Raw genomic sequence first — 14683 nt, 5'->3', positions numbered from 1 at the left:
GCATAAAATTCTACGAAACATACAAAACCATCTCATTTAGCCTCCCAACTAAATAAATAATTGTGCTGTGCAAAACCAGCTGTGAAACACAGAGCGTTGGCAATCTAAAAATCTGGCTTCTAAAGTGAGCAGTTTAAAAGTGTCACTAAGGCGCTTAAGCAGTTAAGTAATAACAATTAAAAGCAGATCTAAGTAGATACTGTATTTTTCGCTCTATAGGACGCACCGGATGATAGGACGCACCAAGTTTGGGGGACAGGAAAACAAAGGAAAAAATATTTTGAATCCCAGAAGCCAGAACAGCAAGAGGGATCTGGCTTTTGGGATACCGTGTGGCTGTTCTGGCTTCTGGGATAACCGTGCCAAGCCTCTTCAGGGCAGCGGGATGAAGGCTCCCCCTGCCCGAAGAGGCTGCGCGTGGCTAAGGCAGAAGCCAGGACAGACGCGTCGCTGAAGGGGTGCTGCACAGTTTTCCCTCTCTGTGCAGCGCCTCTCCTGCGAAGAGAGGAGGTTTTGCAAAGGTTTTGGGGCAGACGTACTGCTTTGTTTCCAATTCGTGCATGCCCCATAATTTCCTGCTGAAATCCTTTTCATACCACAAATATTCTGGGTTTTTGGTTTTTGGTTTTAATCGTCCCACTTTTGCTGCACTACAGTGCAGAAGTTGCCCCTCCAAATGGCAATAAAGACATAACCTTGGGAAAGTCTCGTTGGCCCCCTGCCCTTAACAGATTTAGAGCACTCCCCCCCTTATTTTTATTGGGTCTGTTTTGGACTACAATTCCCATCACCCTGCAGCCAGCACACCTGCTTCTGGGTTGCAACTCCCCTCGGTTGCCGTGCAAAACTTCTGCAAGGCACCGGGATGGCAGAGGGTGATTTAGAGTACTTTTTAGCAAATCCTCAAACAAGAGCAGGATTTTATTTATTTATTTATTTTTTAAAAATTGTATTAGTTTTAATTAAAACAAACATCATATAAAAATAAAGATTGAAAATAAAAATTTAAAATAAAAAACAACTGTAACACTTTTCATGCTGTTTATTCTACTAATATAATATCCAAATGTGGGATTTCTCAAATCCCTTGACTTCCCTCTCCCCTCTCCATGGTTCCGTTATTTCATTATTACCATATTTTTTGCTCTATAAGACTCACTTTTCCCCTCCTAAAAAGTAAGGGGAAGTGTGTGTGCGTCTTATGGAGCGAATGCAGGCTGCGCAGCTATCCCAGAAGCCAGAACAGCAAGAGGGATTGCTGCTTTCACTGCGCAGCGATCCCTCTTGCTCTTCTGGCTTCTGAGATTCAGAATATATTTTTTCTTGTTTTCTTCTTCCAAAAACTAGGTGCGTCTTGTGGTCTGGTGCGTCCTATAGAGCGGAAAATATGGTAGTTCATGCATGTCCAAATTGTATTCTCCATCTATTTGTATCCAACTCTATCTTTCATTAGACTATTGCAAATGTTTTTTAGAATCCTGCTGATGTATCAACTTGTATACAACGCTTTGATAGATATGCAATAAATACCGGTACTTCGCATTCGTTGCAAGAGCAGGATTTTAAAAGAAACATCCACTAGGGGTCATCTGGACACACCATCTCATTCTCTCTCTGCATCTTAAGTGTAGGGCAGCTGTTCTTAAGCATTGAGAGCAGACTTTTCTGTATACCTTTTTGGGGGTCTCTCTTGCAGATGTATGGGAGGCGGGTGGTGCTGTGGGTTAAACCACAGAGCCTAGGACTTGCCGATCAGAAGGTCGGCGGTTCGAATCCCCACGACAGGGTGAGCTCCCGTTGCTCGGTCCCTGCTCCTGCCAACCTAGCAGTTCAAAAGCACGTCAAAGTGCAAGTAGATAAATAGGTACCACTCCAGCAGGAAGGTAAACTGCGTTTCCGTGCGCTGCTCTGGTTCGCCAGAAGCGGCCTAGTCACGCTGGCCACATGACCTGGAAGCTGTACGCCGGCTCCCTCGGCCAATAAAGCGAGATGAGCGCTGCAACCCCAGAGTCAGCCACGACTGGACCTAATGGTCAGGGGTCCCTTTACCTTTACCTTATTTGCAGATGTGCTCCCCACACCTGAAGCTGACTTTATTCCTATGCAACAGAAAAACACTAGGTAATCACATCAGCAAATTAACCTTTGAACAAGTTCACTTCTGTTTGTAATGTTAACATAGGGGTATATAAGCAGCAAGGGGGGGTATGGAGTGTAGAGCAGGCATAGGCAAACTCTGCGCCCTCCAGATGTTTTGGGACTACAACTCCCATCATCCCTAGCTAACAGGACCAGTGGTCAGGGATGATGGGAATTGTAGTCCCCAAACATCTGGAGGGCTGAGTTTGCCTATGCCTGGTGTAGAGAATAGGGAAATGTGTGGCATTGCTTGAGAGTCATAGGCCTGATGATCTCTGAAGGGCCTCTAGCTCCCCCATCCCAGGCACAGATTAGTCATAGAATCATAGAATAGAATCCTAGAGTTGGAATAGACCACAAGGGCCATCGAGTCCAACCCCCTGCCAAGCAGGAAACACCATCAGAGCACTCCTGACATATGGTTGTCAAGCCTCTGCTTAAAGACCTCCAAAGTAGGAGACTCCACCACACTCCTTGGCAGCAAATTCCACTGTCGAACAGCTCTTACTGTTAGGAAGTTCTTCCTAATGTTTAGGTGGAATCTTCTTTCTTGTAGTTTGGATCCATTGCTCCGTGTCCGCCAGTGGCGTAGCGTGGGGGGTGCAGGGGGGGCCGGCCGCACCGGCCGCAACATCTGGGGGGGGCGCTCGCGCTCGCAGCTCTCTGCCCCTACCTGGCTCCACGGGTTAGGGGGCGCAAATTACTTGCCTTGCCCCGGGTGCTGACAACCCACGCTACGCCACTGGTGTCCGCTTCTCTGGAGCAGCAGAAAACAACCTTTCTCCCTCCTCTATGTGACATCCTTTTATATATTTGAACATGGCTATCATATCACCCCTTAACCTCCTCTTCTCCAGTCGAGGGAGGGAAGCCCGTCTCGAAAGTGTCTGCACAATTGTGATGGGGTGTTGTCAGATCAGTGAAAGTGCGTCTGTACATAAAGGAGCCCCACCCTCTGTGAGCGATCCACGAACATGCTGAGCATGTACATAGAATCGTAGAATCGGAAGGGACCCCCAGAGTCATCTAGTCTAACCCCCTTGCAATGCAGGAATCGCAGCTACAGAATCCCTGACAGGTAAAGGGACCCCTGACCCTTAGGTCCAGTCCCGGACGACTCTGGGGTTGCGGCGTTCATCTCGCTTTACTGCACGAGGGAGCTGGTGTACAGCTTCCGGATCACGTGGCCAGCATGACTAAGCCGCTTCTGGCGAACCAGAGCAGTGCACGGAAACGCCGTTTACCTTCCCGCCAGAGTGGTATCTATGTATCTACTTGCACTTTGGAACTGCTAGGTTGGCAGGAGCAGGGACCAAGCAACGGGAGCTCACCCCGTCACGGGAATTCGAACCGCCAACCTTCTGATTGGCAAGCCCTAGGCTCTGTGGTTTAACCCACAGCGCCACCCGCGTCCCTATCCTATATCTGTTTTATAAAAAACAACAACCCAGAAATGAAGGAGAGATTACCACCTTCCAAGGGAGTCCATTCCACCACCGAACCGTTCGGAAAAGCTCTTCCTAATGTCTAGTCGAAATCTCCCTTCGGTTCAGGTCCTGCCCTCCGGAGCGGCAGAAAACAAGCTTTCTCCATCTTCCAGATGGCGGCCTTTTAGATATTTGAAGATGGCTATTGCATCACCTTGCCTGCTTCTGGGGAGAAAAGCAATGACAAACCTAGACAGCATCTTAAAAAGCAGAGACATCACCTTGCCAACAAAGGTCCATATAGTAAAAGCTATGATTTTCCCAGTAATTGATGTATGGAAGTGAGAGCTGGACCATAAAGAAGGCTGATCGCCGAAGAATGGATGCTTTTGAATTCTGGTGCTGGAGGAGACTCTTGAGAGTCCCATGGACTGCATGAAGATCAAACCTCTCCATTTTGAAGGAAATCAGCCCTGAGTGCTCACTGGAAGGACAGATCCTGAAGCTGAGGCTCCGATACTTTGGCCACCTCATGAGAAGAGAAGACTCCCTGGAAAAGACCCTGATGTTGGGAAAGATGGAGGGCACAAGGAGAAGGGGATGACGGAGGACGAGATGGTGGGACAGTGTTCTCGAAGCTACCAGTATGAGTTTGACCAAACTGCAGGAGGCAGTGGAAGACAGGAGTGCCTGGCGTGCTCTGGTCCAGGGGGTCACGAAGAGTCGGACACGACTAAACGACTAAACAACAAAATGGCATCACCTCTGATTTTTTAAAAAGAAAATACATTGATCGGACAGACCCGTGTGTGTTTTTAACAGGCAGGGTGCAAGTTCCTGAGTGAGAGATTTTCAGCGGTTCTGCCTGGCTGAGGAAGTGGAGGGCTGTGAACTGGCCCCAACTTTATTTATTTATTACATATATATCCCTTTCCTGCAGGTTGCTCAAGGAATCCTACATAGTCCCCCTTCTTCCTGTCTTATATTCACAACTACCCTGTGAGGTAGCTCAGGCTAAGAGATGGTGACTGGGCCAAATTTCACCCAGTGAGCTTCCTGGCTGAGTGGGGATTTGAACCCCTGAGTACAGGTTTGAAGCCTGGCTTCCCAGGTCCTAGCCCAATGCTCTAACCACTACACTACACAACCACCTCACCATTAGGCAGAATGAAGGCCATCCCAACCACCCTTCTTTTAAACTCTGCGTTGGTGATGATTTGCACTCAGGGTGGTTACACACAATCCTTTTATTACTGTTTGCACCTGCAACAGTTTTGGAGACGTTCACTCTGCGTTGCTTCCGATCGGTGCCTGTCCTGTAACTTCTTGCTGAAAATCCTGAAATCTTGGAGAGCTGCTGCCAATCAGTGTAGACAAAATAATAATAATAATAATAATAATAATAATAATAATAATAATAATAATAATAATAATAATTTATTTATACACCGCCCTCCCGGCCAGAGCCAGGCTCAGGGCGGCTAACACCAATAAAATCACAGTAAAAACATAATGGGGGGGGGGGACCAATTTAAAATACAGGTTAACATGCAATTTAAAATGCAGCCTCATTTTAAAAGTAGCCGATAGATCAAGACCATAAGGGGAGGGAAGACATAAGGGTCAGACTGAGTCCAAACCAAAGGCCAGGCGGAGCAGCTCCGTCTTGCAGGCCCTGAGGAAAGATGTCAAGTCCCGCAGGGCCCTGGTCTCTTGTGACAGAGCGTTCCACCAAGTCGGGGCCAGTACTGAAAAGGCCCTGGCCCTAGTTGAGACCAATCTAGCCACCTTGCGGCCTGGGACCTCCAAAGTGTTGTCATTTGTGCCCACTAAAGAGCTAGTTGGCCAATCGGTGTTAAAGAAGGATAGAACTTTCTTTATGTATGCTACAGCAGCAGCAAGAATTCTCATTGCGAAGCATTGGAAGACACAAGACTTACCCACTCTGGAAGAATGGCAGATGCAACTAATAGACTATATGGAAATGGCGGAAATGACTGGCAGAATCCGAGATCAGGGAGAAGAGTTGGTGGAAGAAGATTGGAGGAAATTTAAAACTTATTTACAGAAACATTGTAAAATTTTTGAATGCTGACGGCATGGAAATGAATTGAAGGGGTTCTAGCAACAAGGTAAAATGTAAGATGGGATTGATAATAGATAAACTAAATAGGATATGAACTTGCTGAACCAATTTTCAAAAGGGATACAAAAAAGGGAGGCGTGAGGAAGTCCGGAAAATAAGTTAACTAAAGATAAGAAATTAAAAAAGAGGGATTGTTTTCTTTTATATGTGTTTCCTTTTTTTTCTTCTTTTTTGTGTTTAATGTTTGTATTTTCGTATTTTGTAATTTTGTATTTTTTTTATTTCTTGTATTCTTCTGAACTTTTCTATTGATAAAACTTAATAAAATATTACAAAGTGTTGTCATTTGTGGACCTTAAGAGCTAGCTGGGCCCCAATGACACGGCATGGTTTATGGCAGCTCCTGACGTTCCCATGCACCAGCTCAATACCTACAGGTGTAGACATGCACCTATCTAATAGAGGTTTCACGGAATTATAGTGTCAGAAGGGACCCCAAGGGTCATCTAGTCCAACCCCCTGTGGTGCAGAAATCCCAGTGAAACCATCATTGGTTTGCTTACTTGCTTGCTTGTTTCTAAAATTTCTATACTGCCCTCCACCCATAGAACTCATGGCGGTTCCCAACCTAAACACACACACAAAATGCATAATTAAAAATAAGGAGAATAGAATTTTATTATTACGGTCACAGACCAGTTCCGGGTCACGTACAATATCAGGAAACTCATAAAACACAACAGGAACACATTGAATTGCAATTGGGTACAACAGAGACAATTCAGATATAGCAGCAGTTAAAAAAATTATTAAATCTTGATCACTAAAATATAACCTAAAATTATCATTTTGGTAGTACAGCTTGCTCGCTAAGTTTTATGGCAGTCGCACAGAATTTGGCCACCCTTAGCGTGGTCTCTAGATCCTTCTCCTCTACCAGGAGTTTTGGACATTGAAGTTCGGACCCATTTGGAGATTTTTGTATAACAGGAGAAATACCGAGCGTGTATCCCCATAGAAACGAAAATAAGAAGGTGGGATTGCGGGGGTCAGACTAGAAGACCTTTGGGGGTCCCTCCTCAGCTTCTACAGATTTTTTTTCCCCCTCCCCGGCTACCTGCTCAGGAAAACCCGCTTCTCGCTCCGGGTGGGGTGGGAAGAAGGCGCTTGGCCAGGTACTGGGGTGGGGGTTGGGGTGGAAGGGACCCAGGCGTCCGAGGAGCAGGGCGGGGCGGGGCGGGAGGGAGTCTGCCTCCAGCCCGCCCAGCTGGTCCCCCCGAGGGAGAGAGAAGGAAGGGGGGGCGGGCGGAGGGAGAGGGAGATCGGGGAGGCTGCGCAGACGCGCTCGCTGCCACCGCCGCCTTAGCCGGGCATGTGCCGGCTTCTGCCGCAGCCGTGATGGCCCAGGCCGGAGGGGAGGTCGCCCGGGAGCTGCAAGGTAGGGACCTGCCTTTTTTGGGGGGGTGGAGTGGAGAGATCCCCCCCCCGCAGGGCTTCCCCTCTCCCCATCCATCCTCATCTCCGCAGCCCCCAGGGCACAATCTTTGGCGACCCCCCCTGCTCCTCTCTCCATCCCTCCAGCAACACTCCTCACCCCCCAAATACCCCGGGGAGAAATGGTCTAAAGGGTTAAATCCACCCCCCCATTAAAAACACCTGTGGGTCCCCCTCCCGCACGCTGCCTCTCCCCCCCCCCAATTCTAGCGCCCCATAAAAATTTAGGGCCACGCTCCTCAGTTCCCACCCTCCCCGGGGAAATCTCTCCCCTCCCCACCCCGGGGTTTGGAAATATACCCCCCCTTTACCTGCGTCCCTCTCATTCCCCCTCCCTCCAACAGGTAAATTGGCTCTTCCCAAGGCACCCCCCCTAATTCTCAATGCGAGCAAATGGTTGCTGCCCCAGGAACGCCCCCCCCCCACATGGTACTCAACCCCATCGCAGGGAACTATGTTGGCTCCTCTTATTATTATTATTCCTGCCCCCCCATGGGTGGAGGGGCACTGCTCCATTCTCTCTCTCTCCCCCCCCCCAATAAGGACACTCCAAAGCTCCTAGCCGCTGCCCCACCCAGGTCAAGAGCCCCCCCTCACTCAGTGCAAGGAAAAGGTCTCCCCTCCCTTTCTACACCTAGAGTCCCCCTTCAGTCGCCTCCCAACCCAGTTCCTAGGATGTGACCACTGTGATGCAGGCTGCCCCCACAGATATACTCACCCCCCCCCAGCTGAACCTCCAAGCTGTCTCTGTGCTTCTCTCAACCCCCCCCCCCAAATAAATCCCACAGTCTTCCCAACCTACCTATCACCTTCCTGTCATTCCAGCTCCAGGGATAATCCAAAAGTCCATGGGGATCAGTGCGTAAATCCTGCCTGCCCCCCATCACCCCACTTCTCTCCTCCCACCCCCTTGAAAAATCGCCTCCCTCAACCCCAAACCTTCCCCCCCCTCCAATCTCCTGCAAGCTCTCATACAAGGGGAATCCCCCCCCCCCTTTGCAATTGCTTTTATGGCCATTGCAATTCATTTCTCTGCAAACGCCCCCCCCCCACCCGCACAATTCCCTGTTCAGGGGCCTGGATTTTCCCCTGCCCACCCCCTTCCCTGGTACTTAAGCCCCTTCCCATCTCTCTCTCTCACACACATAACATTCAATCTTGCAGGCTGTATCACTTAATGGCTCTTCAGGAGATAGCTGGGTCTCCCCTGGGGATGGGGGGGAGGGGGCGGAGGGAGGGCCAGAACTCCTGGGTTCTTTCCAGGGGTAGAGTAGAGTGGGGGTGGGAGGTAAGGGGCGGCCCTGATCCAGGACTCCTGGGTTTCCGCGCTGGAAAAGGGAGCTGTTTCTCTGTATCTGCTCACACCTTCTGCTTGCTATAATAGTGGATTTATTGCTGAAGGCTGCCTGTGGGTTAATGGGTTGTCTCTTGAGGCTGTATAGGCTCTGGTGTGCCTCTCTCTACACACACACACACACACACACACACACACACACACACACACACTTCCTACTGTTGTCACTCCTGGCATGTCCCTGCTTGGGTATCTGGGAACAGGGAGGAAGAGAAGGTGTCAAGACACAACTGGGATGGTGTGTTTGTTTGTTTGTGTGTGTGTTTTGCAATATCCCTTTTGTGTGCATGCATGCATGCGCACGCACACGCACCAAGGATCTCCCCAGGAGCCAGAGAGAAGCACGCAAAATCATGCACACGATACTTGAAACTGAAAAACACCATTGACACACCCAAAGTTCAAGTGAATTTCTCATCTGCCTAGCTACTACTTTGATCTGTTTATCTGCCTACATGCTGAGCTGGTGGTGGGTCATAGGAGAAGCTGGCTGCTAGCATCACAGCCTGCTTGCCCCCCCTTCCAGCCCAGGATTGTGGACTCTGGCTGAAAGCTCTTTTCCAGGGTGTCAGGTGGGGTGGGGGGGGAGAGAGGTCTTTCTGCCCCCCATCATTACCTGGCATCTGAACCTTTGGAGGGGTCTGAAATGGGCCCCTCCCCAAATAGATCTGAGTCCCACAAATGCCATTCCAAACACCCACACCGTGACCCATATATCCACATAATCTGGCCTTGCCCAAGTGACCCACAGTTTACTCACAGGGGTCGGCTCCCTCCTTCCCGATCTCTGTTTCCATTTGCCAGCCTGTCTTTTTAAGGCTGGGCTTCGATGTTACTCCTACTCAGAGGAGACCCATTGAAATGAACAGGCCTCAGTTTGGCCCCAATCCCATCTGTTTCCCGAGCTTGGGAAAGGAAAATTGCAGGAAGCTTATTTTTCTTTTTCTTTTTTACAATGCTTTCTCTGGTCAATTTCAGTTGCAAAAAAGAGAGAGCGAAAAAACCTGTGTGTGTGTTTATGTGATGCTTGTGAATGTTCTAGATGATAGCAGGAGAAGCTGCGAGCGCCTTCGGCATCTTCACACACACACACACACACAATGCAACCGCTTTGCTTCACGACAACAACAACGAAAAAACACATCTTCACTCCAAGAAGGAGAGCTTCCGGGGCTTATGCTTATGACTTCAGAAATCTAGTTTCCCATCTCGGCCACGTGGCGAGGCGGAAGGTGCACTCTGCACGTGCTCAGAGTCATTCTCTCCCCTTGCAGTCACTGCACAGAGCCTGGCAGCAGGTGTTAAGTAAACACCGTGTTGCTGCTTTCGCCTTCTGCATTCATAAAAACCAGGCAGGGATGCTGTAGGGCATGACACAGTTGGAAGGTGCAAAGGCGATGTCACACCACTTCCTGGGATTTCTCTCTCTCTCACACACACTTTCACACACACACACACACACAGCCTGCCAGATAGTAAATAAAATGAATGGAGACTCCTGTATTTAAAGCGGCGGGCACACATGACTGCTGTGTCTAAATGGCTGCTTTCAACCCCCCTCAAAATGAATGGGTGGAACTCAAGGCAGTGGCGGAGCAGACTGTATCACTTCACTTGGCAAAGAGGGGGTGCCGCTGTGCTATTCCCCCCCCAACACACGGGAAGGTTCCATTAGTCCACCTAGCTGAGTAGGTCTACACGACCGTTCTTCAACCTTGGGTCCAAAAACGCTGTTGGACTACAAAGCCCATCACCCACAGCCAGCTTAGGCAGTGGTCATGGATGATGGGAGTTGTAGTCTAACAACATCCGGGGACCCAGTAGGTTCCATGACACCCAAAAGATGCTTCATGAAGCCATGGCTCATTGGTGGGGAGGCTGTGGCCCCCCGAAGCATGTTTGACCACAACTCCCATCATCCCTGAGCTGTGGGGCACATAGCAGCCAAAATGTTATTTAAGGTAACTTACGATATTCCTGAATCGGACCTACACCAGAAAGGTAGCCCTTCCCACCATTCCTTTAAAAAATTCACTGTTAATTTATCGCTTGCACATTTAACAAGGGATAGAGAAAACGAAGAAACGAGGGGAATTAAAAAAGAAAAGGGAAAGGGAACGCAATCATAATAATATGCATAATAATAATAAGCCTTCCTTATTTTCTTAAATTGCCCTGCGGACACAGCAAACCTCCAGACATGGATCTTAAATTGAACATCAGCCCTCCAGGCGCCATAGAGGGATCCAAACAAGTTTGACATGAGACAAGTCGCCGAAGAGCTGAGGCCCTCAGACCATTCTGTGATAGTTGGCAGTGCTTATCCTTCCAACACATAACTCTCGGAGCCAAGTCCCCTTATGTCATCCCCATCAGCCATAGCGACTGAGGCCGACGGGGGTTCCTCAACCACATGCCTCCTCGACCTAATGACAGGACCGACTCTGGCGCCCAACCTAAACAGAATGCCAACCTAGTGTACAGCAGCTCTGAAAAGACTGGAAGTTTCGTTTCTGGCCCTTTCCCTAATGATTCCCTGTGTGAAGTCCATCTTTTTCAGAGCTGCCCTTCTCTGGGTTGGCATTTTCATTCAGCTATCCACCGTGACCCTGAGTTCCCTTTCTTTGGTAGTCGCCACCAGCCCAGGCCCCTGTCAGTGCATATTTGAGGGGGGGGTGTTTACATCCCTTTAAATTTACATTGTATTTCCTTTCCCATTTTAACCCCCATTCCCCTGGTTTGGAAAAATCCTTTTGGAGCATCTTACCATCCTTTTGGGACGCGGGTGGCGCTGTGGGTAAAAGCCTCAGCGCCTAGGGCTTGCCGATCGAAAGGTCGGCGGTTCGAATCCCCGCGGCGGGGTGAGTTCCCATTACTCGGTCCCTGCTCCTGCCCACCTAGCAGTTCGAAAGCACATTAAAAGTGCAAGTAGATAAATAGGTACCGCTCCGGCGGGAAGGTAAACGGTGTTTCCATGCGCTGCTCTGGTTTGCCAGAAGTGGCTTAGTCCTGCTGGCCACATGACCCGGAAGCTGTATGCCGGCTCCCTCGGCCAGTAAAGCGAGATGAGAGCCGCAATCCCAGAGTCGGCCACGACTAGACCTGATGGTCAGGGGTCCCTTTACCTTTACCTTTACCATCCTTTTAGGTACACAGGTGGCGCTGTGGGTTAAACCACGGAGCCTAGGACTTGCCGATCAGAAGGTCGGCGTTCAAATCTCCAGCCACTCTAGGCAGCTTCCAACAAAATATTAAAATACAGTAATGCATCAATATAAAAATATACAGAGCCTAGGCCTTTGCCGATCAGAAGGTCGGCGGTTCGAATCCCCGCGACAGGGTGAGCTCCCGTTGCTCAGTTCCTGCTCCTGCCAACCTAGCAGTTTGAAAGCACGTCAAAGTGCAGGTAGATAAATAGGTACCGCTCCAGCGGGAAGGTAAACGGTGTTTCCGTGCGCTGCTCTGGTTCACCAGAAGCAGCTTAGTCATGCTGGCCACATGACCCGGAAGCTGTACACCGGCTCCCTCGGCCAGTAAAGCGAGATGAGCGCCGCAACCCCAGAGTTGGTCACGACTGGACCTAATGGTCAGGGGTCCCTTTACCTTTACCATCCTTTTTTTTGGGGGGGGGTGTCACCTGCAAACATGGGTCACCTCACTGCTGACCCCTAAGTTGAGCAAGTTCAAAAGCACAAGTCCCCCTTTAGATCCTTAGAGGACACCTACTTCCTACTTCCCTCCGTTGTGAATTTGGTCCAGATCCGTGCTTCCTGTTCTTTAGCTAGTTCTCCATCCCTACTCATCCTCTCACTCGGTTGCTCCTAAGATTACGAAAAAACCTTTGGAACTTGTTGGAAACTCTTTTAAAGTCCAAGTGCACAATGTCTACCCAATCAACACTCTCCTCGTGCTTATTGATATCCTCAAATATCCCCAAAATGTTAGAGAGGCGGGACTTCCTGTTACGGAAGCCATGCTGCTTTTTCGTCAGCAAGGCTTGTTCTTCTTCGTGCCTGATCATCTGAGGCCTTCCGCCAGTTTGCCTGGAACGCCGCATTAAGCTAACTCGTCTGTAATTTCCCGGATGCTCCCTAGATCTCCTTAAAAAAATAAATAAATCAGTGTTAGATTGGCTACTTTCCAGTCCTCTGATATGAAGACCGACCTAGGATCAAATTAACATATTTTTGTTAGCGGATCAGCAGTTTTGCTTTCAAGTTCTTGGGTGGATGCTATGTATCTATACGGAATGATTTGTCAATTGTTCAATTTGCCAAACCTCTGCTTAAAGAGAAAGAGAAAGGGACCCCTGACCGTTAGGTCCAGTCGCTGACGACTCTGGGGTTGCGGCGCTCATCTCACTTTATTGGCCGAGGGAGCCAGTGTACAGCTTCCGGGTCATGTGGCCAGCATGACTAAGCCGCTTCTGGTGAACCAGAGCAGCGCACGGAAACGCCGTTTACCTTCCCGCCGGAGTGGTACCTATTTATCTACTTGCACTTTGACGTGCTTTCGAACTGCTAGGTGGGCAGGAGCAGGGACCGAGCAACGGGAGCTCACCCCGTCGCGGGGATTCGAACCGCCGACCTTCTGATCGGCAAGTCCTAGGCTCTGTGGTTTAACCCGCAGCACCACCCGCATCCCAACCTCTGCTTACCTTACACAAAATCAGTTTTTCAGATCCCACTCCACAGAAAAATGGGTTCAGGCATGGGCGTGTGTGTGTGTCCTACATCATCTTAAGTTAGACACAGATTCATCCTGCTTTTCTATAACCTCCATTTCTCTCTCCTTTCTCTCCCTTGCTGCCTAGTGGTCCAGCCACCCCCAGCCCCTGATGCGTTTAAATATACTGTTTTGGTTGGCCTTAATGCCTTTATCAATATGCCTCCCAGATTTCCTCTTCACTTCCTTGCTCGCCAACGTCACATTTGCTTCTCCAGGTTTTGTGCTTCTTCTTTTTCTGTTCTCCGCAGTTGGGCAAGCCTTCAGTTTTTTTGAAAGAAGCCTTTCTTCCCCTTTTCATAGCTTCCTCGAAGCTGCTAGTTAACCACATTGGCATCCGCTTCAACTTGACGGCATTAAAAAAACACTAAAAATTAGCTTAAGCTTCTACTAGGGTGGTTTTAAATAAGCTCTGTGCAGTTTGGAGAGATTTTACCCACTTTATCTCCCCTTTCAGTTTTCTTTCTACTGCCTCCCTCATTTTGGAGAAGTTTATTCTTTTGAAGTCAAATGCGGCTGTGCTTGGAATCATATCTGGCTGTTGTCTGGTTGCGTTTGTGTTGAATTGCATTGCCGGTTGCTGCTTCCAGTCGGTTCAACGATATGCCCATCTCATACCAGGTTCTAGCTGCTACTTCAGTTATTATTATTTTTATTAATTAAAATTTTATACCACCCTTCATCCAAAGATCACAGGGCCATACGCAACGTATTAATATAACACTTCCTTCTCTTGATGCATTCCTTTTTTGATAATAATTTTTATTAGTTTTGAATTACAACAATCCAATAATATCCTCATTATAACGATGCCAAATTATAATACAATTAGTAATGCCGATCATTGCCAAATTATACAATTTAGGTGGGGCCCCCTTGTGCTAGAATTGATGATTTGATTATTCTCTTTGTTTCTGCATTCCTTATAAATTTCAATTACACTCCAGTCAAAATACCAATCCCTTATACCGCAACTGCAGTTTTAACTACTTCCATTCATCTTGGTGGATTTCTGGTTTCCTTCTCCATCTCAAGATCACCCTTAGATTTCTGGTTGGGGGATTGTGGAATTGTGCCTCCCCAGGGCTCAAATTATTTCCGATTCAGTATTCCTACACACAGTAGGTGTAAGAGGTAATTTAGGCCATGCTTGCACCATGAGCCAAAAACCCTGTCATAGCAGTCCTGGGGAATCCTGGGAAGTGTAGTTTGTTAACCTTGCTGGGAATTGTAGCTCTGTGAGGTCAGCAACCATCCACAAACTACAGTCCCCACAAGTCTTTGCGGGACGTAGAGAAACTGTGACAAAGTGGTACAAGAGCGCTCTAAATGGATGTTGTGTCTGTGACGGACTGATGCTGGAGAGGCAACTTACACACCGTCCGAAAACAGGATAAAAGAGGGTTCAGATCTGCGTAAAATCTGTATATTCTGATTCCTATGCAAATTTAGAAAGAA

The 14683-nt window shown here is 48.6% G+C and overlaps 1 protein-coding gene across 6 annotated transcripts in view; it reads left to right on the top strand.

Moving 5' to 3' along the window:
• The first annotated feature begins 6947 nt into the window (after positions 1-6947).
• Positions 6948-14683, top strand: part of CARMIL3 (capping protein regulator and myosin 1 linker 3) — an 89891-nt gene continuing 82155 nt past the window's right edge. For 4 of the 6 annotated variants that reach the window (XM_082197482.1, XM_082197484.1, XM_082197483.1 and 1 more), the window contains exon 1: positions 6949-7090. In XM_082197482.1, the coding sequence (XP_082053608.1) occupies positions 7051-7090 (40 nt within the window). In that variant the 5' untranslated portion in view covers positions 6949-7050. Of the gene's footprint in view, positions 7091-14683 lie in introns of all 6 variants that reach the window. The other 2 variants (XM_082197486.1, XM_082197487.1) reach the window with 2 other exon arrangements.

Source organism: Podarcis vaucheri (assembly GCF_965113315.1).
Source record: "Podarcis vaucheri genome assembly, chromosome: 13".
Taxonomy (NCBI): Eukaryota; Metazoa; Chordata; class Lepidosauria; order Squamata; family Lacertidae; genus Podarcis; species Podarcis vaucheri.
Note: the sequence above shows the minus strand (reverse complement) of the source record. Positions and strands in the feature narration are given on the sequence as shown.